Source organism: Agelaius tricolor, unplaced genomic scaffold (genome assembly GCF_023055355.1).
Source record: "Agelaius tricolor isolate 1412-34295 unplaced genomic scaffold, bAgeTri1.0.p SCAF_4, whole genome shotgun sequence".
NCBI lineage: Eukaryota > Metazoa > Chordata > Aves > Passeriformes > Icteridae > Agelaius > Agelaius tricolor.
In genome coordinates this window covers 12,284,460-12,308,014 of record NW_027269264.1, presented here as the reverse complement: position 1 = coordinate 12,308,014, position 23,555 = coordinate 12,284,460, and the positions used below count along the sequence as shown (strand labels likewise).

The window sequence follows — 23,555 nt, the reverse complement described above, 5'->3', positions numbered from 1 at the left end:
TTCCAAATTTGCATGGAGAGAAAGTTTAAAGGGCCAAAGCTCAACTAGAACTTAATTTGGCTACTACAGTAAAAGACAAAATGTTTCTATCAATACATCTGGTGATCTGGAAGACATAGATGGGAAACAGAATGATGGCCTAATAATCCAAGGGGAAAAAATTAACAATCAAATATGGCTTAGACACACACAAGTCTATGAGGCCAAATGGGTTCCTCCCAAGGGTACTGAGGGAGCTGGTGGAAGAGCTCATTGAGTAATTTTTAGTCATTTAGCAGCAGTCCTGGCTAACCAGGAAGGTCCCAGGAAACTGGAAGTTGGCCAATGTGATGCCCTTCTACAAGGGCTGGAAGGAGGATCTGTATGGAGCTGGGGAACTATAGACCTGTCAGCCTGGGGAAGGTCATGGAACAGATCACACTGAGTGCCATCACACAGCACATACCAGAAAACCAGGGATCAGGCCCAGCCAGCAAGTATCTAGGGAAGGCAGGTGCTACTTGACCAACCTGACCTGTGAACACGGTGACCCACTTCATAGATGAGGGAAAGGCTTTGGATGTTGTCTATCTTGACTCGATCAAAGCCTTTGACATTTTCTCCCACAGCATTCTCTCAGAGAAACTGGCTGTTCATGACTTGGATGGGTGCACTGTTTATTGGGTAACCAAGTGTCTGGATGGCCACGTCCACAGAGTGGTGGTGAATGGAGCTACATCCATCCAATCACAAGTGTTTTCTCCAGGGGTCAGTACTGGAGCCAGTTTGGGTTTGGATGAGGGAACTGAGCATACCATCAGTCATTTTTCCAGGCTGTGTGGGAGTGTCGACCTGCTGGAGGGCAGGAAGGCTCTGCAGAGGGATCTGGACAGGCTGGATTGATGGGCTGAGGCCAATGGTGTCAGATTCAATAAGGCCAAGTCTCAGGTCCTGCCCTGGGGTCACAACAACTTCACTCAGCACTGCAGATGGGGAGCAGTGTCTGGAAAGTTGCCCAGCAAAGGACCTGGGGGTGATACGGCCAACATCTGGCTGAACACAAAGAAGCAGTGTGCCTAGGTGGCTAAGAAGACCAATGGCATCCTGGCCTGTATCAGCAATAGTGTGACCAGCAGAACCAGGGCAGTGACTGTCCCCTTGTACTTGGCACTGGTGAGGCCACACCTTGAGGGCTCTGTACAGTTCTGGGGCCCTCACTTCAAAAAGAACATTGAGATGCTCGGGTGTGTCCAGAGAAAGGCAATGGAACTGCTGGTGAAGGGTCTGCAGCACAAGTCCTGTGAAGAGCAGCTGATGGGACTGGATGGGAAATTTCAACTCTGCAACTACTGGGAAGGAGGCTTTAGTGATGTGGGGGTAAGCCTTTTCTCCCAATAAATGAGGGGATGAGAAGAAACAGCCTCAAGTTGCACCAGTGGTGGTTTAGACTGCATTAATATGGAAATAATTCACTACTGAAAGGACTATGAGTCACAGACCAGGCTGCTCAAGGAAGTGGTTCAATCCACTGTCTGGAAATATTTAAAAGATGTGGCATTTAAGGACATAATTTAGGGGTGGATTTGGAAGTGCCAGGTTAAATGTTGGACTCAATGACCAAAATTATTCTATATAGATATGTTTATATGGAGATAAAAAATAGTCTTAATGTGTAGAAAAAACATACAGATGACAAGGTTTTATAGGCTGCCCTCTCTATGAATGGATCTAATTACTGGAGGTAAATAAAAAGATAATATCAGAGAAAAGTTTACTATATTTGTGCTGAAAGGAGATTATGAACAAACAATAAAAATCAAAGACATTGTTTACATGACCCTTATTTTCACAGAACTGGTAATATTCAGGTTGAAACCATGATCCATCCTGGCCCTACAAAGTTACTAACTGGAATCCTTTTATTATAATAATTTATCCCAATTATATCACATAACTTTATATTTGAGAATAATTAGCAATAGTTAATTAACAAGAAATAGAGAGTTCAGGGCTGGTTTTTGCAATACAAGTTAAAATGAAAGTGCAGAGTCTAAATGAAGTCAGATTCAAAAACATTTTAGACATGGATATCTCCCTTGATGACAACCATGAGAAACATGACCTTCCTGTTCAACATGACCTTCCTGTTCCACAGGGCAGTCCAGAAGAGAAGTGAGTTTGATCAGTGTAGTCCTTGTCCTATGTGGTAGACCACACAATCTGGGCGAGAAATCAGGAGGGTCAGTGTAGCAGTTCCAGCCTTACCATGTGCAGTCTCTAAGGATGTGGGGTCCCTTGTATTTCTCCCAGGGTATTCCTGAATTCTCCCCTTTTCCTCCCCAGGGTTTTGTTCGAGATCTCTTCTGAATCTCTCTGGATTCTCATCAAGTTTCTTTAGTCTCTTCTCATAATCTCTTTGTCTAGGCTACCTCCTGTAGGTACCTTCTGTGTCTCTCTTGAGATAGTGGACAATATCCATTACAGACTGCTAGAGAATGCCTGGTTCCTGTATTCAAATTCTCTCAGTATCTCACACTTGGCTCCTGCCACATTGCAACTCAGTCTGCCCTTGCTGAAAGTATCTCCACACTTTCTCCATGACACTTTTACAACTTTCACAGCAGTTAACAAGCTGTTTACTTGTAAAGGGTTACCTTATCCTTCTCTATTCTTTCATAGCTAAATTTCAGCCAGGCTCCACCCACACTGCCTGACACAATCTAGCCATTACTCTATAAACAATCCTGTAACTCTTCCTATATATTAATTTCATAAAATCATCATGTTTCAGTCATCCCCATGGCTTATGCAACTCAGCAGATTTCCAGCCATCCTCTTGATATTTCTCCTGTGGTTAGAACCATTGTTTCTTGGAGGCAGACTGGGGAATGGGTTAATACAATCAATTTGCCAACAAGCTTCACCAAGCTTGTGTCTTGGAATTGTCAGCAGCAACAAATGCAATTCAGGGACCCTGAAAGCAAAGGCAATGTTTGGTCTAATCTTATCACTGAACTAAACACAAGGTGCAGAGCACCGAAGTCACCACATTATCTCTAGATTGTGCATACCTTGTTCACAGAAGAAGCTCACAGCTCAAGATGGGAAATCACATGCTGCAGAAAACTGGATTGTACATGGTCATCCCTTGCAACATATGAACATTTTTTTTTCAGCAGGACTTCTATTTGCTTCATTTCAGATCAACAACTTTGTTCAGCTGCTACGATTTCCTTCCTTCCTTCCTTCCTTGGGCCTCCAAAAGTAAGTAATAAAAGAAAGCAATATGCAGTATTTTATGTGGGATCATTGCTAATCATTAAAAAAGAAAAAAATGTATGAAAATCCGTTGAATCTCCTTTCTATTTCCTTTACTCCTTGCTCATATCAGGACTACAGACAGTTCTGTTCCAAATCTGTTTTGTTTTACTCTCTCTACAGGGAGAGAGTATAGTGTGTGGGGTGAGGTCTTTAATCTGTTTATTTAAAATTCTGTTAAGACCTTGTTTGTTTTGCTCAGGCACCACTTGAGGTGCCACCCAAGGACAGCACAAATAACTTGCAGCAGCAGAGGACCAAGTAAACCAGAGTACAGCTTAGTAGTGTAGCAGTGTCAAAATGGAATCAGAGCCTGGATAAAACATGCTATTTGTGGACTCCACCAACATTGCCACATGAAGTTTGTGTTGCCAGCTTGAGCCATGGCATCAAAATAAAGTGCAAAACCCAACAGGATGCTGAGGAGAAGCACACCAATGTGTCATCCTCCAAGCAGTAAGCATTTTCCTCAGAATATAGAGGAATACTTACTTCAGCTCATGTTCTTTGATAAGCTAAAAATGTCTGTTTTGTACCTTTGCACTTTGCATCCTGTCTCTGAAGACTTAATTTCAAAGTAAGACAATAATCTGTTATCAAGTAGAGAAACCACGGTGATGACTGCATTTCCACAAACCTAAATGATTTTCCAATTATGGAAGGAGCTGTGAAATGCAACCTTGGCCACTAAAGCTCTCCTACACATCATACAGATGTTCACAGCCTTCACCATGCTGTGAAATACTCATCAAAATAGAAGCCAAATTAACACCTCTTACAAAGACTGCAAAAAGTGACTCACCAGTGTTATGCTGTTAGCAGCAATAACTGGATTCCTTGGACCATCAGCAATATCATTCACACATGCACCCTTGTCAGGCCCTTGTAAAGGTGCACATTATCAAGAGAATTAGTCAGGGTAGAACTGAGACATATGATTTTCCAGACTCCAAATTACAACCTAGTGATTACTTTCACAACACAGTTGAGACAAATAAATACAAGTTGTTCTAAAAGGCTGCTTCAATTATTAGCTATTCATGACAATCTGAGTACACAAGGAAAAAAAGGGAGAGGTTTATATATATTTTTTTAAATAAACTTTTAATGTGCAATATAGGCATGATCACTACAAGATCTTCCACCTATACGCAATACTACACACTGTTAACACACCGCATTTTCACTGTACATTAAAAAATCTAGGAAGAATATTCCTTCACTGGAAAAATATCATACAATCACTTAAATAAACAGAGACAACATTACAGTGCAAACAAAATCCTAGTTTTATTTATTCTGCAATTATTGAGTACTTTCTAAAAGTCTTTTAGAAAAATAATAAAAAAACCTTCCCATGGACAACCAATATGTTCTGAGATGATTTCCTCTTCCTGAACCAAGAACTTTGATCTGATCCTTGAAGCTGTAATAAGCAGTATATTCATTTGTATGATGCACATTCACGTAATTTGTATGAAACAATGGATCCCAACCCAAAATACGCAGACAGCAATAAAATGGCACTTGCTGGCTTCATCTGACTTTTGATCAGACCCGTGACAAGAAAGGTCTGGTACAATAGTTATCCCCATGACTTAAAGACAAAGTGCTTAAGGAAGCCAGACAAGGCCTTGGTTTATGATGCTATTGGTTTCTACTGGTAATTGCTGTTAGAGTAGGGGCATACTTTTTTTTTTCCCTTTAAAGAAGAAAAACAGACTATGGAATGGCAATCATGCCAGATTCAACACACAAAAGAAGAAATAACACATATTTCTGTCCCAAAGGGCATGATAATTTTGCTCGAGCTCACAAAGGCCAAGACTCAGAGCAGATGTCACCTGATTCCTAATTTGTGTGAACTCTGCCACCTTCATAAACTCCTACTCTGGTGAGAGAATATACTAACTTAAAAGTGCCTGTACGCTCTTGTCAGTTGAGTGATGTTAAGAGAGTAAAGACTTTAGGGAAATAAAAAAAGCATTCAGGTAATATGATGCCTTAAGTTTCAGCTTTCATATTTTTCAGATTCTGTGCTGTTTTAGTGTGTAGCTCTGAGTTTCATATTAAGTGTTGGTAAGTTCTCTTCTCAGGGTAGATAGACAAAACAATTCCTTTTCCAGCTTAACCAAGGACAACTGTTACAAGCTCCAGGCCCAAAAAGTATAAACAATGGTGAATTGAAGAGAGAAAACAAGGAGGATGGAAGTTCATAACCTCAATCTATAATTGGACAATTAACTCCAATATGCTAATGGACCAAAACTTATAAAAGTTTGACACCTTGTGACTGGTCATCCATTTTGTGACCATTTTGAGTTCATCTTGGGTGTAGCCCTGGCCAGGCTCTTACACTGCCCACGGTGTATCCTTTAAGGCCTTTTATAAATACCTACTTTATTCTTTAACTCTATCTAGCCTCTGTTCTAGGTCAGCCTTCTCAAGGCATCAAGTACACAAAAAGGGGATATTTGTTTTCACTTGGAAAGGAATGTTGTCTCTTTGTCCTCCACTGAGCCACCCTCCTCAGAAAACTGGAAAACCTATTTCAATGCAACTTCCGATTCTGGGTAAGACAGACAGTTTGACCCAATACCATTGCTGCACAAAATGACACTGGGCTCTTCACACACATATGATCAACTTCTGTTCAATCTGCATTGGATGCCATTTAAAGAATAAGGCAGATTTAAAAGGAAACAATATTTAGCACCAGTGAGAGTATATGGGTCATCCTTGAGGTTCTTAACAGATTAAACAATACCATGAAGAACTACTTTTACAGGCAATAAGTGGTTATTCCATCACAATTTTCAGATTTGCACTTCTTTCTAAGCATACATAAAAAAATAGTAGTAGCTAAGAAAGCTGAATTAAATAGCACACAATTTCACAGTCCTATTGCTGTCTGTAAAATACATAACCTGCATATAACCAGTTTGCTACTATACCAGCTGATGGGTTAATGCACAACATTCTAGATGTATGTGGGAGATGGCACAACATGAGGACTATAAGGCTATAGATTCCCCAGTTCCAGCTTGTGTACAATTTTATAATTTTTCACTTATCTCACTGAATGAGCACACAGAGCATGTAAAAAATATGTCCCAAGTACATGGGCACTGAGTTGGCAGGACTAAGATACAGAGCAGCTTCCACAGTGCTTCTGGCTGACAGCAACTGAAATACAGCAGGAGGCAGGCTTCTGCTCGTGGTGAAAAAGAGCACTGGCCAGAAGGTATATGCCAACAGGGCTATGGCTTAAGAATGCCTTGGTAGACCAGAAAAACAAGATTCTGCTCTGCTACATACTGCAATTCTCACAGCTGCAAAAGCCATCTTGTGGAAAGGCAGTGTGATACACGTTAGCCTGCTACATGAGTAGGACAGCTGTTTGATCCACATGAATGAGCAAGTGAAGATTTTGCCTACTAAAGCTTTATAAAAGCCTTTGACCACCCTCATGCATAAATACTAACCCACATATCAAAATTACTTATCCTAACTACTTAAAACATTATGGTGGAACTGTCCCAAACAGAATTAGCTGCCTGTACCTACAAATGAAACTTGCAAATGAAGACAGTAAACATTAAGAGATTATTGTACCAAAAAGGATAAAAATATATAACAAACTACTGTTTAATTACATCCCCTATTCATAAGTAATTGACCATGATTTGCTCTCACAAAACTATTTTAAGATTGTGTGTCTAATAGAAATTCAATATTTGACTACCCCAAGAAACTGCATTAAAAAAATCCCAAACCCATCAAACTATGTGACCAGAGCCAGAGACTTGCTTGCTAAGCAGCTCCTTCTCAGATCCATCAAGAACACCCTAGGGTCCCTCAGAGTAAGGTTACTCTTTCTCATGGAGAAGTTTCTCAGGGTAGCAAGAGAATACAAGTTGTTCGTTTTTTACTGCTGAGAAGAACTTGTTGATTCTTCTCAAAGCACGAAGGAAGAACTTTTATTGGGAAGCACTTTCATTCACACAGAAGATGTGGGAAGGCTATCTGCTCTCCTTGCATTAAAATAAGTGTCCTTTCTCTTACGCAGCAATACAATTCTAGAGGCATGCTGCAGCACAAGTGTATCACACACACAGTCCCACAGACAACTCTGCAGAGAGCCCACATTCACAAGACTAAATGCTGCTTCTCTCCATCATATACTCAGGCTCCTAATTCTGGCAATGAATTCTGTGCAACGCGGCTTATCTCTCACCTCCCATCCACAGGAAGGGGTAAGACTAGGTTATTAGAGAGTCCGTACAGCCACAGGGTAGAGCAAGGACAAGTGCTCTGCTCCTTTGATAGGCAGCTTTTTTGTAGTGTAGTAGTGGATGACTTCAGGAACACTGTCGAATGGAGGGCTGTTCTGACCCAGGATGTATTTCTCTTTGGTTTTCGTCAGCTTCATATGCATAAAACCTTGACTGCTCCTGCAAGGAAAGCAAAGTGTAAGTTCATGCTTGTGCACAGGGAAGAGGGGTGCAGCACCACCACATGCTCTCCTCATGGAGGGGAAAGTAGGAGAACAAAATGCCAGTACCTGCTGGGGGGCAGGCCAAGACAGTGGTCAGACTGACTGTTTCCAGCTGCTAGTTGCAACCCCCATGGACAGTTCACCACAAAGGCAGCCTAAGGCAGTATTTAGTTTTCAGCACCTGTGCTGCCTTGATCCACATGCATGGCTGTCTCACACAGAAAGTGATCCAGAGGTGTACCAGTAAACAATCCATTTCCTTCCCATGGCCCTTCTCTCCAGCCCCTGCAATATTTTCCTGTGAACACATTTTCACTATAGCTAGTCATTATATCTGGACCCAAATATCTGTGGTGTTGGCCTGTCAGAGGCCTGAGGGTTCCTTCATAGGCACAAGCAGGCCGTGAACCTTGTTCAGCTAGGCAAGACAAGACCTGTCCTGTTCTACCCTGCGGCTGCCTCAGGGCAGACCTCACCCATTCCACTCGGGCAGTAACTGCCCAGAACAGATCTCTGTGCATAATCTGGTGGCTTCAGGTGGGAAAGCTACTCCAGGTGAGCATGTTCCCAAGGTTCATGGCACAGTACTGCTTCAGACTGCGCGCTATACTGAGCAAGGGCTGCTGTCTTGTTGTCTTTCTGCAGGCACTCTCTTTGAGGAAGGCTCATTATTACACAGGCAGGAGAAGAGTGTCATGGAACTCATGGAACTGCCCTGCCTGCTCTCAGGAAAGCAACCCATCCAACAGAATTCCACTCTGAGAGAAAGCACCCACACTGCCATGCAGCACCAGAGGTAAGGCTGGCCTCAGCTCTTCCCAGAAGTGACCTTTCAGTGTCTGCTGTCTCAACATAACATATAGGCTACTTTAAGACTGTAGAGGTCAGCTAGGGCAACACAAGTGCAAAGAACACTTCCTACACATCAAGATCTTAAATGAGGCTTAGAAGGTTTTTACAGCTTGTTTGATGTCCCAGTCCCTAATCTTCTGGCTCCAAGCCATTGTTTCTTCTAGGTGTGTCCAGGGGCAGAGACAGTAGTGTTAAAACTGGAGTTGGCCTGTGTCAGCAAAAAAACCCAATTCAAGATGACATAGAAAGCTGCAGCAGAAAAACAAAATTATGTTAAAACCAGCTTCTCTAAAATCTGCCATATTCTAGTTAGCAGGTGCAGAGTTCCTTCTGTAAGTGCCTGTATCATAACCAAGCTCATATCTTTCAATGTGTTCAACAACTGCCTGATGAAGAGAAACCTGGTGTGCAGAAACTATAGCAGGCACTGTAATTATGGCTCTACATGCCCAAAGTCGTGCTTTAAATATCAATTTTTTAGTGGGAAAATATATCTTTCAAGTCATAATTAATCTCTAAATTATTTTCCTTAAATAAGAGCGACATCTTTAAATACTTATTATGAGGACAGATGTATTGCTATCTTTCTTCAGTTGACTATGAATCTGCTTTGCCACAAAAGGACTTGAAAATGTGCAGATATATTAATGGAATCAGGTGCATGCTAATTTCAGAAGTATGACAAGGACTGAAGAACAATCTTTTAAGTGCACTTTAGTGCAGAGAAGGGAAAAGCACAAGCCTTTTTTTGAACAGGAGGACAATGCAGAGAGTATGAACAAATTGTTACAAGCCATGTATTCATGACAGCTGTTGCATACCCAGGAAGGACCTATGTATACATTCAGGTTTGTGTAGCACATAATCATTGAGCTCACACAAAAAGAATCCTGGAAATATATCCTGACAGGTGAGCCTTCTGGATGGCCACACTGCTTGCGAGGATGAGGGAAAAAGAATGTGAGCTAAAAGTTATGAATAGCAGGCTAATGGCATGTAGACAACGCAAATACATAGCTTCTGCACTTGGGATGGAACAAACCCAAGCAGCTGTGCAAGCTGGGGCACAACAGGCCTGAAGAGGAACTATGGTAGGGAGGACACATGGTGGGAAGGAGAATGATTCAATGGTCTGCCCATGAAGACCTACTGCAGCCCTGAGTTCCACAGCAAAGTGCAGCCAGCTGCTGGAAGACAGTGACTACTACTTCTACAGAGCGCTCGTGAGGCTGCACCCATATCTGGTGAGAGGGTGTCCCATGATAAAAGAGATGTCAATACTGAAGCATATCCAGAGCAAGACTACTAAGCATAGTCTGGGATGGGAATAAGGATGGGAATATCTGACGTATGAGGATAGGCTTGAGGGAATTGTGCCTGTTTAGTCTTCAGGAGAAAGAAAGGTGAGATGGAGGGTGTCAGGTTGCAATCATCCACTGCCTAAAAGAGAGAGATACAGAGAAAACAGAAGTTTCTCTGTCAACAAGCACAAGCTGCAAGGGAGTGCTGGACACAGGGACTTCTTCCTTGTAGGAGTCCTAGAGCCCAGAAACCAGGATAAGGCAGGTCTGAAGGGTTTCATCCTCACAAGTTTTCCAAAGCACTTGGCAACCTGATAAGCATGTATTGGAGTTAGATCCCAATATTGCCGGATGGAACGTGCCTGGGCTCGTCTGACCCTTGCTGCTGGACCAAAGGCGGTGCTGTGGTGTTTCACCTCAGAGACACCTTTGGCTGGCTGGATATTGCAGCTGGGCGCTTGGAACAGGTCCAGGCATGCAGGAACTCAGGTTTACCTTTGGTGGAAAGGCTTTAGGCGATGGTGAAGGAAAAAGGAGACGGGTCCTGCTGGAGGGTTTGATCCAGAGCTTTATTCATAGCACACAGACCTCTGAATGTTGCAACGGCTCCAACAGAACCACAAACCGCATGGTCCCCGTGTCTTTTAAGCCTGGGGAGAGGGGGAGGGATGGGGTAGGTGTGCCACCAACCAGGTGAGGGGGGGGAAGTCTCAGGGGACAAATGACACCTGGATGGCCCAAAGTCCCCAGGGCTGAGAGGCATCTTTTGAACTTCGCCAATCATACAACACCCTTGCTGGAATATGAGACTGATGGACAGCACTTAGCAGGAGGCAAGGGGAGGGGAAGGGAGAAGGTATTGGCACACCTGGGAAAGGACTGGGATAGCCGAAACAGGGTATTACATCACACTGCAAAAAGCATGTACTGCTTGGAGCAGGGGATTGGACTAGGCATCTCCAGAGATCCATTAGCAACTAGATCTCTCTAGGCAAATGGAAGGTATGTTAAATTAACTTCAAAGCTTTGCAGTGTCTCACACACAAGTTTTCTGTTCGTAAAGGAGGAGAACTGAGAGGCAAAAAGAACATTCAGTCAATGAACTGGTTTTGCTTACTGCTAGTGTTTGCAGCCAATACCACATTGTTAGTGATAGACCTGATTTCTATCCTGGCTACTTTTCTAGATGTTCAGAACTCTTTAAACTGAGCATTGTTTCAGGCTTACTGGCAGATGAAAGCAAAGATTATGTTTTCAAATATTTTCCTTCTTCACTCCCTTTCCACCCTCTTTTAGTGTCCAAAAATTACACTGTTGAATGTGCTGTCTGCCCATCCCGGTTTCAAATGAACTATCACAGGTTGCAAGTAGACATATCAAAACAAGACAATTCTCATCTTCTATAATGTAGAACAAATTAAGCTGGAAGAAAGTCAACTTAGCACCTTGTAATCATGCCCTTGAATTAAACCCTTTCAACTATAAACTATTCTGTGAAACTATTCACATCTACACTAAGCATCCTTCTGTGCTGTCTCATCTTCTCTATCTGTCCTTAAAATCTGTCTCACAGTTTCCCCTCTTCTGGTATGCCTGGACTCAGAGAATCAGTGCCTTTAGTGACAGGTAAGAGCAAGATGCATCTGCACTTGATTAACAACACCAATGCTTCTAGACCAGTGACTAGAATTACAAGGACCACGTGAAAAAAGAACCTGGAAGTCATATTCTCTCTTCCTCTCCTCCAAATGCTGATTTTAGTATGCGAAGAGATTACTGAAATTTCAGGTAATGAGAGGGAATAAAGCTCCATGGTTGAAGTAATTGTAAATAAGTTTCTGCTTAGTTTTTGAAGCACTTTTGGAGTCCACCTGAACAAGTGCCTTACTGAGTAGTCCTGGTTTTGGAATGCCTATTTTCAGCTCAGCAACAACTATTAGAACCTGCCAGGCCCAAGGTTTTCAAAGAAAAGAACCTAAATAGTGATCCCAAGTTCACATATGTGAACACTGGTAAGAGCCAGTGCCTTGAAGAGACAAGACATACACATTTTGTAAGAGAAGGTGCTGGGACCTGAACTACAGCATGTGATATTGTTACTGTGTGAATTCTAAGTACCATTGTGGTTTTTTCAAATGTTGCAACAACTCTTCACCACATTTTCATTCAATTGACAGTGACAAAACAGTGCTACTAGAGACAATATTCTACCCTTTCTTTCCTTTTTGCAACCATTCCCATGGGTTTCAAACACAGAAAAAAATGCTAATTGCTGATCCCTGCACCAAATTTCTTTGGAACTCTCAAGCACAGATGTTTACACAGACACAAACTTGATACATGACTAATAGTCAGTCACACCTTGCTTAAAATGTTTGGCAACACAACCATAATACCAAGAGACTTGGAATTGCAACCTCCCCACATATTTTCTTTCAGTTTTCAAAACCCAGTGAGGATGAGAAAGGAATTGGGCAGACAGTTAATTAGAATGTGCTTTTTTGATCTTATGCATGAAGTGTGATAAAAGCAGCCGTAATAAATATTAATTAGATATTAAACCTAGTATTTTTTCCAGGAAATATTAATGGCTTTGAAACATGATTCAGTGTTCACAATCAGAAAGTTTGACCTAGACTTCTGAACCCTATTTTTGCTGAAAAAAGCACTGTTTTGTCAGAACAGATTTTTCTGCATTAATTTTGATGAAACATCACGTGCATAAAGAAAAAAGCAACAACTTTGCAATATCATCAGAAAAAAAATTCTAGCAATGTAGGAAATATATATTGTGTTATTTTTCCACTCTAAAATGATTTTCCATTTCATAATTTTAACTTGTGTTACATGCTGTAACTTAAACAAACCCTATGTACAGCAAAAAGAAAATAAAATAAAGCCTCACAGCTTAAAGCCAGACCAAGAAAAAAAAAAAACCACAAAAAAAAAAAAAAAAAAAAGAAGAAGAAAAAAACAAAACCAAAAAAAACCCAAAAAACACTGAAAAATCATTTACTGGAGACATTAAGAGGCTGGCCTATTAACTGTTTTCCCTGCTTCAGCTTTGCTTTTTCAAGCATATTGTACACAACACTGTCATTCTACACCTGACAGCAATCAGGCAATGTCTCCATGATAAAATAAACATCTCTTCCTCTACAAACAAACAAGGTGTACAAGTGTTCATTTGCACCCAATGTGTGAAAATCACTACTAAGACTAAGCCCAGGCTCCATCCTCTATAACCAGTTCCCATCTACTGCTTTGAAGGTAATGAGAACCCTCAGCTTGTTGGGCTGTCCATAGAAGTGACAGAATCCATAGTTCCTGCTAACAGCCAGGACCTTATCTTTATGGTTTAGGCTAACAATAGACTAGTAATACACTTTTAAATACTTTTATTCAATTGCTAATTTAGAGACCCATCAAAAATCCCACGACCTCTTTGTAAATTACTGACAGGAAAAAACTTGTTATTTTTACAATATTACGAGATTTACTTCCAAGAACAAAAATCAACAGAAAGGTGCAAATCCAGCATTTATCCAGAACCCAGAACTACTCAAAGTTTATGTACTCAACTTTGGAAATCAGGACCACTTCTACAGACTGTAATGACAAAAAACCCCATAGCTTGCAGCTTCCTTTGCTATTCAGGGAAACCACATGCCTGTTTACGAATCCACAGAATCAGGATGTCAAAAGGCACCACCCTCTCTGAATTCAGCTCTGTACTTCCAGTGGCTGTGATTGTGCAGGAACTATCTGACAGATCAGAAAGCAATGCCCATTACTGTTTTGCTCACAGACTGCACATTTAGTTAATTTGTGAGATAGTCCCTATCTAAAATTAAGAACAGCCACATTTGCCAAAACTGAAATGTGAGTCAGGAAATGAAGTGGTGTGGGCATGATGCACACTGCTGCAAGAGCCTTGGGAGGGGGAAATCCTGACTGAAAGGATTAGCTAGTAGAGCCCAGCTGGTGCCTGGTCTTTACTGAGCAAGACTGAAATATGATAACCCCATCCTGAGATCCTTTTCTATTGCTACATCAGAAAGGCATCTCTGTGAGCTTAATGTTATGAAGTAATTGCTGAACACCTAAAACATTTATAACTAAGAAATGACTCTCCCTCTTTCATTTGCACACCTACTTCTACCTTTTTCACCAGAGTGCTTGTTAGTAAAGAACGGGTCTCAGACAAGGAATTTAAAACTAGGCATTTCGATAGCAGCAAGGAATTTCTTGTCACAGCACAGTTATCAGGAGTATGGGTCTGCAATTTTTACCCAGTCTTCTGCAATTATAATTGTGTTTAAAGAAAGAGTGGGTGGGTGTGAGGAAGCCAAATATGTACAACCCTGAAGGAATGCAGAGAAGAGGAAACAAGGAACAATCCAGGGCTGACAGAGGAGATTCAAGAGAATGTACAGCTGCTCCTCATGCCTTTGGGATCATTTTGTTCTGGGAAGGTAGATCATATTTTTTTTCCTCTTCTGCTGTGCAGAATTTAAACAATGCTGACAAGGAGGCTTAGGTCTTTGGATCCCAATCCATTTTGGATCCCAATCCATAGAAAGATGCTTTTAGCTTCAAACACTTGTCACTAACAATACCAATTCCTTGTTTCTAACTGAGCTGGGCAACATAAATGTGTACTTCAATAAAACCTTCTCTGATGCCCACAGAGATAGCTAATCCACATGCAATTAAATTTGACTGTGTAAACTACACCATCTCAAAGTGACAAACACTGACATGAGCAACATAAACTACCTCAATGACTGTTTTATACACAGATGCAGTTTAATTTAGCAATAAAGCTATTTTCACACTCATTTCATTATATTTGGAATGATAATTTTTGGATTTTGAACCAGACATATCTCACGCAAATTACCCATGCAAGTCAAGCCTGTCTGACTCTCTCAATGTCCACAGAACATAAAAAGACTTCCTGCTATTGGAAAAAAAAGGTCTTCAGAGATGTCTCCATTATGAAATATTCAACTATATTAAAAGAAAATGACCAATTTCGACCATCTTTTCACTTTTCAAATACAGGTAATATTTGGGTAGATTCTCATTGCTGTGTTTTGGGAATCAATCTTTTGACATTAGAGAAAAGAAAACTAAAAAATAGAGTGAAGTGGTTTGAGTTTGGTTTTTGCTTTCTGTTTTGTTTTTAGAAAAAGCTTGTCACATGAAACAGAAGAATAGATTTTAAATCACTGTTACTTAATCTCAGTACAAAATCAGGATGTGAGTATTACTTTTTCCCCTAAAGCAGAAATGAAACACTTAACAAAAAAAAAAAAAAAAAAAAAAAAAAAAAAAAAAAAAAAAAAAAGCTGACTCACACATGGTACTAAAGGTCCCTAAGAAGCAAAAACACACCTTTACAGGCAATGGAAACATCACAGTTCTGTCCAAAGAGACTACAAAAGGATACTAAAGGCATGAACGCAGCTGTCCAAAACAGCAAAATATAATTTTAACTGTCACCTTTCATCTGGATGTGTGTTTTGTTATTCTGGCAGAATAACAAAAATCACTGGGCTGATGCAAGAATTAAGTGAAATACTTTAAAAAATAGGCCATATTCCAAGACTTTGAATTTAAGGGACAGTTAAGGCCTGAGGGAAAATTTATTCCAAAGCTTGTGCCATTAATGCTTCAGTGTTTAAAATATCTAGAAGACACCTATATCGGAGTATACAGAGATCAAATTACAAACGAGATAACAGGAACTCAACCACAATTCTAAAGCAGATGTGTTCCAGCTCAAGGCAAACCTCTGCATTACAGAGAGATCCCAAAAATAATAGCAGAGGAATAGTGATTTAAAATACACTCCTACAAAATATTTTTCTTCTCAAGTCCTAGAATGGAATTTTAAAATTAAAAAAAAAGGGATCCACTTTGGTGCTATTTATAAAAGTGTTTGTTACAATCAGGTATCACCATCATCCCAGCAGTAAAATGTATTTTTAGAACACACCTGTGAAGAAATGGTATAAAAGCCAATCTGGCAGGAGTAATGCTAGTGAAAAGGGTAAATTGGCCTCTACCCCAGCACTACTTGGAAGGTTAGGTTCCACATCAGACCCTATCCTGCATGAAGGAAAGAAAGGAAACATTTCCCTTTGCACCTGTACAGCCTATACCAGGGTAAACGGGCTTCTTCTCCTGCACACAAAACCTTGGCAATCTTCCTCAGCTAGAAAATGAAGTGAACTCATTATCCTGTTATGGGTGGGAGAATTGGGCTAGATGATCTTTGATCCTCCCTTCCAACCCCAACAGTTTATGAATTTGTATTATGATGGGTTGAAGACATCTGTAATATATCCTACTCAGCCTAAGCTAGGTAAGGCAGATTCAGAGCAGTGCTAAGACTAGAATACTGCTAATTTCCTAATTCTGTAGATCTTCCATCCTCAATCCTGGGCTTTTTACTTCCAAGAACTGTAACAATGCTGTAGAGCTTTACTCCAGTTAAGCAAACAAAACAAAAGGAATAAAATCCCCTAACAATACAGTTTCTTATTCAGCCAAAAGCAGAAGCAGCAGGAGCATTTCAAATTAGAGCCAGAAAAAAAAATCCAAGTTTATTTAGTTGAGTGGACACCAAATGAAGACTAAAAATCTATTAACATCCCCAGATAGGAAGATACTAATTCAGTGACTGTAACTATACATCACACAGTCCTTCAGAGCTAAAACAGTGCAGCAACAAACTGGGTAATTTTCTCGTATGGCACCAGAGAAGTTAGGCCTTATAAAAACATTTACTATGTTTTACTGAAAAGTACTTACTTCAGTGAAAGTGAATAGTCATGCTTGCTTGTTTGACTATTTCTTACAAGGTAGCTACACTCCTTACATAAACGCAACAGGTTTTCTGCATCTGTCCGACTTATTGCTCCATGATACCATCTACAAAAAAGCAAAGAGGTTAATTAACATACATAAACATTCCCACTCATACTGCTTTAACTACTTAATTTTTTAAGGTGTGAATTGCTACCAATAGCACATGGATACCTTTAAAATCCAATATATTATGGATAAAAAGCTCTGGATGAAGTTATTACAAATTATGGAGGTTTCTCGTTCCTGTCAGCTGAGGGGAAAACTCAGATAGGAAACCACGCAATGAGATTGGTGCGCATGTTTATGTAAGAAATTCTCATTTAGAGAAACACATTGTAATCTGTCTTGCAAACAGATCCATGATATACAATTTGTTCTATTTCATCCCTGGGATATATCAGTTTTAAAACTAATATACAAAATAAACAACAAAAGCAAAGAAACTGAAGATCACACATGGAGAATATGAATAGTTAACAGTGGAAAAGATTTGCTAAAATAAATCTTTGAAAAAGGAGAAGAGTGATAAAGTGTGAAGATCTATCGAAAAGGCACATTCTAAACAAAGCTGTGGGAATTCTGAGAGCTTTAGATAAATCTCTGGTGGATCTGTAGAGTGGATGTGAACAATTCAGGGAAAAAAGGAAATTGGGTGAGAGAGGTGGGTCCTTCATTGAACTTAGCCACTGCAAAAAAGAAGCTTCTCAGTGCATGCTGCTCTGTATCAGCTTTCAAAATCTGAGACTCCAGGAGTAAGCACTTTGACCCTTCCCTAAGTTTCCAGAGCAATGTAACGTGTCTGGCCCTGTGTCAAACGTGGCTCTGAGGAAGATCTCTCCCTCCTTGCAATTGCCAGGTGCACTTTGAAACATTATGTGACACTACCACGTCTGCCTAAGCAAGAATGAACACATCAGAAGTGCTCTCTCTGTCTGTTCTTACCAGGAACTGTTGCTTGCTTTGTGTAAAAGAGTTTCATTCCATTTGTTCTTACTCTAAGAAAGATGCTCCAACTAAAAGATAGGTGACTAAAGACCAGATAAACCTTTTGGACAGAAATAATTCCCTTAACTGCCTCTTGCTGGTGACTCCATTGTTAACCTGATGAATATGCTAAAAAAATTAAGTTGGTGCCCAAATCAAAAATTCATTGAATGCTTGATTAAAACCAAAGTCTGCATTAGAGGGAACTAAAGAGAGGTTATATTTGTATAGTCAAGACAGACTAGAAAGGGAGGCCCTGACAGCTTCTTCCCTTCACAAATAAGATGGAGACACAGATACAAATTATTTCAGGCAGGCTCCTCCTCATGTCCCATTATATATTTACTGGTGAAGGATATTTCTTAACAAGGAATTTAAAGACTAGACTGCGTTCTGAGTGTGACAGAATAATATTAATACAAGTGTGAATCAAGAAATGGATTTGGGAGAATTTAAAAACTTTTCCTGTTAGCTACAATTATCTTTATTTTCTTTTCTCCCCAAAGGGCCAATAAAACAAAAGTGAAATATTACCTTACCAAAAGAAGGGAGATACTGAACTCTGATATTCAGAGAGAAATGGAAAAAGAACACAGGGCTGGTTTGAGGAAGAAAAACCTGCTTTTAAGAGTTGAAAGTAAACAGTGGATGAGACATCTGATTCAGATGTGACGCCTGGAAGCTGTTTTGGCTACACCTGACAGTAAGCAGCAGTATACAGAAGTGTAATTGCTTGTGAGTCATATGCCCATGTAATTGGGACACTCTGATTGCTCCTGTTACAGCTACCTAGTGCGATAAGCAAAGTGCGATAATCAGCTTTAAGTTCCTGAGAGATTTGCTGTTCAGCTGCATTGGGTCTGTTTGTCCTGGGTGTGCTCATTTTTTGAAATGTCAGCATACAAGCATTTATGAAGAAAGGTCAAAAATTCAAACATCAGTGATGTGGTCTTAAAAAAGTGCAATGACAGCTTGTGAAAGACATCAGTGCAAAAGTATGGAATAACCTGAATGTCTTCTAAGATATCCTGGAAAACACATGCACACAATCCAAACCTTAAAGCAAAATTCTAACATAATCACACACTTTGACCCTTAACAGGATCTCCTCCCAGGTTTGAAAGTACCCTGATTGTGGTTTACAGAATGCTCTTCCTGACATCCCTTACTTTGTCAATGGTCACGTTTTGGCCACTAAGGGGCCACAACTCCACTGAAGAAAGGAGAGCAGCATCAATTATACAGTAAGTATACTAAGTTATTACAGCTTATATAATGCACAATACTACTCTATTTCTGAGTTAGAGCAAAACAGGAAACCACAAGATCTTGATTATAAGTCTGGGAGGGATTCACTTTCAATAAGACAATGGAAACAGCAGAACACTTTTTCTTTACACTGTTATTGAGGAAATAGAACAAATTACTTTGATTCCCCTGGGTGCGCGAGTTAGTAAGTTCAGAGTTACAGATTCCTCAGTCACAAGTAACTAAAAATATTTTCTTAATATATACTAACTCACCTTGGTATTTCTGCGTGTTTGGGGAATATCCTAACCTACCCATCCACTTGCCAATTTGTGTGCATCCTTTTCTTTAGCTCTTGTATTCCTTTCTGCAAAAACAGACTCCACTTTTGAAGAAAAAGAAGGAAGGGCTTGGCATGTGCTGTGGAGATGTCTCACACTACTAAAATGAGTAATATGAATTATTATGAATATTCTATGGTAAAATAAATGGGGACTCTTTCATTTTATGATGCATCATTGTTAACTGCATTCATTTGAGGTTTGATCCATCATGCTGAAGAAACAAATACCCCTCATGTCACTGACATTTGAATAGTTAAGAAGGAAAAACTAGACCTGCAGTTTTCAATTGTAACATTTACCTGCAGTTATACTAAAAGACAGAATGACGCCACAGCAAATTTGTGAGTCAAAAAGTAGGTAAGAGACACTCTCCTTCCTGCAGTTATTTTTAATATATTTGGGACTGGGCGAGCGACTTTGGCAAGCTGGAACTACCCAACTTGGAGGACCAAATCTACAGTTAAATTTACAGCCTTTTAGTTATTTACCTAACAGTATCAGTGACTGATTTCACAATAATGGTTGGTACTTCCTCTACTGGAGATAAGCATACAATCAGTGAATGGGCAGATGGTTCAAAGGCTGAGGTTGATTAGATGGAACATGAAAACATGTGGATGATATTATCTGTTTCAAACTCATGCTACCAAATACTGTCTGAAAAATAGAATGTCAAAGGGAAAGCAATTTCTAGAACTACCTCCTCTCAAACCCTCCTACTGAGGGTTTTAAGTAAAAGGATTCTTAATCCTTTCAATACCACTAGCATTAAGGAACAAAGTATTCTCACAAAGTACATACTCACATCCATGCTAAATTATGCCCTCCCTCTCCAGTGCAAATAAATTCTGCCTCTGACCCAGAACGACAGTTTCTGGAGTGGACTGCCTTCAGGGATTCAAGACACAGCTTCTTCACTTAACTGCATGACTCCACTGGCTTCTCAGTGACCAGGAATATCACTTTAATTTTTGTAAATTGCTCTACTTTTTTACTTTTCAGGATTTTTCTCTGTGTAGCAGGAATTCTGGCCCCTTACTGAGGCTGTACCTTTGATATGATACAGGACAGTGGGTCATTCCACCACAAGCCAGTTTGTCCAAATTGTTCAAGGAAGGGCAACAATGAGGCAGGACAGAGGCCACTCTTGTGGATACCAGACAATTTACTACAGGGAATTCACCTGGAACCTGAATTAGATAGAAGTGCATCTAAATACCACTCTCAAGTTTGATAGCACTAGGGTAGAAATAACAATCTCTTATCTGAAAGCTGTTTAAGTGGTTTTATCATTCTCTCCCTGGAGGAAAATCACTGCCAGATGCAAGGCAAATCTGATGTATTAGAAACATGCTCCTCTGCAGCCACAAATATATTGGTTTCATGTAGCTTTCAACAGAATTTGGTTATATGTGAAATACAACTTTTTTCTCCCTAATGCAGTATAAACAACAAGGTTGAAAATGGAATAACTGAATACTTGACAGATAAAATTCACTGTTTCTGAGATGAGTTTCCTGTTTAACACTATTTTGCCACCCCACAAAAATTACTTATAATTTGCAGAACTAGTAAGAGTAAATCTTTGGGGCTTTGGGGATACTGAGGACGGAAGCTGGACAGTAGGATCTGGGTACTTACTGCTCCTGTAAATGGAGAGGCAAAGAGCTAGAGAGCAATTACTGTGCTTACTTACATCTGCTTTTCCAGTTGAATAGTTGGATCTATTCTCTCTCCCAGGATCCCACAAAATTCTGGACTGCCATGTTTGATAGGTTTAAAGCCTCCTCCAGGTGCTCTTAATTGCCTGTGCTGGTCATTTGAGGGAGGAGGAGATGCTTGCCGTTTCCCACTTCCATTAAACTGGGCTGCAAGACACACAATAATTACCTCTCCAGGCAAGGTTAGCAAGGACCAAAAGAGTTGTAGCACTTACAGCGGTTGTCACACCCCACAGAGAATAAACATATACCCACTAGCATTTAGATGCTTTATCTACAAAGTTATATGTATCAGGTAAAGTGTTTCTTACTAGGCAGAGTACAGTCCTAAAACTCTCTTGTTTTCCCAGTAATAAAATTCATGCTCTTCTAAACCTTTTTATAATAACTACTGCTTATCTTGACATGTGATACTTTGATCCTCCAGAGCTGATGCTGTTAAACAAGTAACAGTAATGAGCCTTAAGTCACCTGCCATAATTCCAAAAGGAAATAAGTGAGAACATCAGTTTGCCTCAGGTTATGTGGTATCATCCTGACAGTGATCTGGGGGCAAATCAGGCAGCTAACATCCATATCAGAAATAGCGTCAAGCAGCAAAGAATTAACAGTGCATCCACTCACATGCTGCTGGCACAAAGCTTTTGCCTTTAAAGTCTAGGAAACAGATGACAAAAGAAAGATATTCTTTCATCATTTCTCTCACTAACTACATTATTCCAAGAAAAGAAATACAACTTATTTTGCAAAGCTGTAATTTATTAGAGCAGTGCAACACCTGTAGCTAAGCACATACTAATGATGTCAGCATTCTCATTCCACACTTACAGATTCCACATAGCTACAATTAAAAAAAAATACTAAAGGACAGAATGTTGACAGAAACAGTGAAAGAATCTACCCACACCATATTCCTGACTCTTATTGCCTTCTATGATTTGCTGCTTCATCAAAAATTAACATTCCCAGCTGCAAATGATTGTATATTAAGGCCATCTAGTGAGGACCAGGCAGAGAACCTTGACTGTGTCAGGAGGTAAAAATCACAGTGCTCACAAGCACAAACAGCTCAATCAGCCCCTGCGTGAGTTGCAACAGCAATACTGGAGAAAAATGTTACTCGGAAAACTGAAGGAACTCCCTGCAACACTTATAGGCCTCATGCACTTAAAAGTGAACTTACTATAACAAACAGCCAAGTAGGCATGTGACTGACAGTATTAAGTGTTTTAAAGCAGACAGCTGCAATGTTCAAGTTCAAAATGATAATGCAAAGAGACATGTTGGATGAGGAAAATGTTTTGGAGCTGTTTTTTAAAAATTTGTTTATGCTTTTGTCATGAAGCTTAGGACACTTCCAAATCGCCCCTCTACTCAGAGAAAGTAGGCACAATTTTTTTATTGTAAAATTTAGGCAAACGTATTCAATCACATTCCAAGTATACATAGTGGAAATATGCTGATTCTTTCTTAATATAAACTCAGATTTAACCTCATTACTGGAGAATGAAAGCTGATTAGCATAACAAGGAAAAACACTGCATGTGGATACCTGCCCGTGACATATACGAGCAGTATTATTATTTTAAGAAAAACACCTGGATGTAACTTGGGTACTCTCTGAAACTCAATGAGTTTATTGTCACCTTCCAAACAAGGAGCACTTTTCAGATGCCAAAAAACTCCGTTCACATAACAAACGCAGTTCTGACTGTTAATAACTTGTGATTATAACACAGAATCACAGAATGGCTTGGGCTGGAAGCGATATTAAGGATTATCTAGTCACAAAACCCCAAGAGCAAAGAGATGCCACCACAGGCAGTGATTTTGTCCACTAAACCACAGTATTCAGAGCCCCATCCAGCCTGGCTTTAAACAGTTCCAGGGAAGGGCTATCCACAATTCACACACAGCAACCTGCTCCATTGCTTCACCATCTTTGACTAAACAATTTCTTCCTAACATCTAATCTAAATGTCTCCTCTTTTAGTTTAAAAATGTTCCCTCTTTTTTTATCTTTATATGCTTGTGTGGAAAGTCACTTAACATGATGATAAGACATAGAACTATTCTCCAAAAACAGGACAAAGTCAAATTTCAGATGCTTTTGAATGTTGGGGCTGTTTTCTCTGTTTGAAAAGTTCAGACATTTGTCTGGACTTCTGGCCTTTTCTTTTTTTTTTTTTTTCCCCAGGAAGAAGCAGTCTTGAAGGGCTATGCAAGCAGATTAAAGTGACAAGTGTGATTCTCAGTCAGGTACCTCCCCACCCAATGCTGTAATCTGAGTTTTGGCTGCTATGAATCCTCTCTTAAACAAAGCTAAAGTATATCCAGCCACTGCAGTTATGGAATAGACTGCAATACTTTACCTCCACACTCCTCATCTGGCCTCTCTTCCATTGCCCTGTTATTCCTGCCCTACCCCTGT

The 23,555-nt window shown here is 40.1% G+C and overlaps 1 protein-coding gene across 2 annotated transcripts in view; it reads right to left on the bottom strand.

Moving 5' to 3' along the window:
* Window positions 1-1,733: 1,733 nt before the first annotated feature.
* SHB (SH2 domain containing adaptor protein B) overlaps window positions 1,734-23,555 on the bottom strand; it is a 61,767-nt gene continuing 39,945 nt past the window's right edge. Inside the window, exons 4-7 of one of the 2 annotated variants that reach the window (XR_011678842.1) lie at window positions 21,100-21,271; window positions 16,771-16,890; window positions 4,100-7,751; window positions 1,734-3,235 (exon numbers count right to left, since the gene is read on the bottom strand). Coding sequence is in view for 1 of the 2 variants with exons in the window: in XM_071424598.1 (XP_071280699.1) it covers window positions 7,568-7,751; window positions 16,771-16,890; window positions 21,100-21,271 (476 nt within the window). In the remaining variant the exon portion in view is untranslated. Of the gene's footprint in view, window positions 7,752-16,770; window positions 16,891-21,099; window positions 21,272-23,555 lie in introns of both variants that reach the window. The other variant, XM_071424598.1, reaches the window with a different exon arrangement.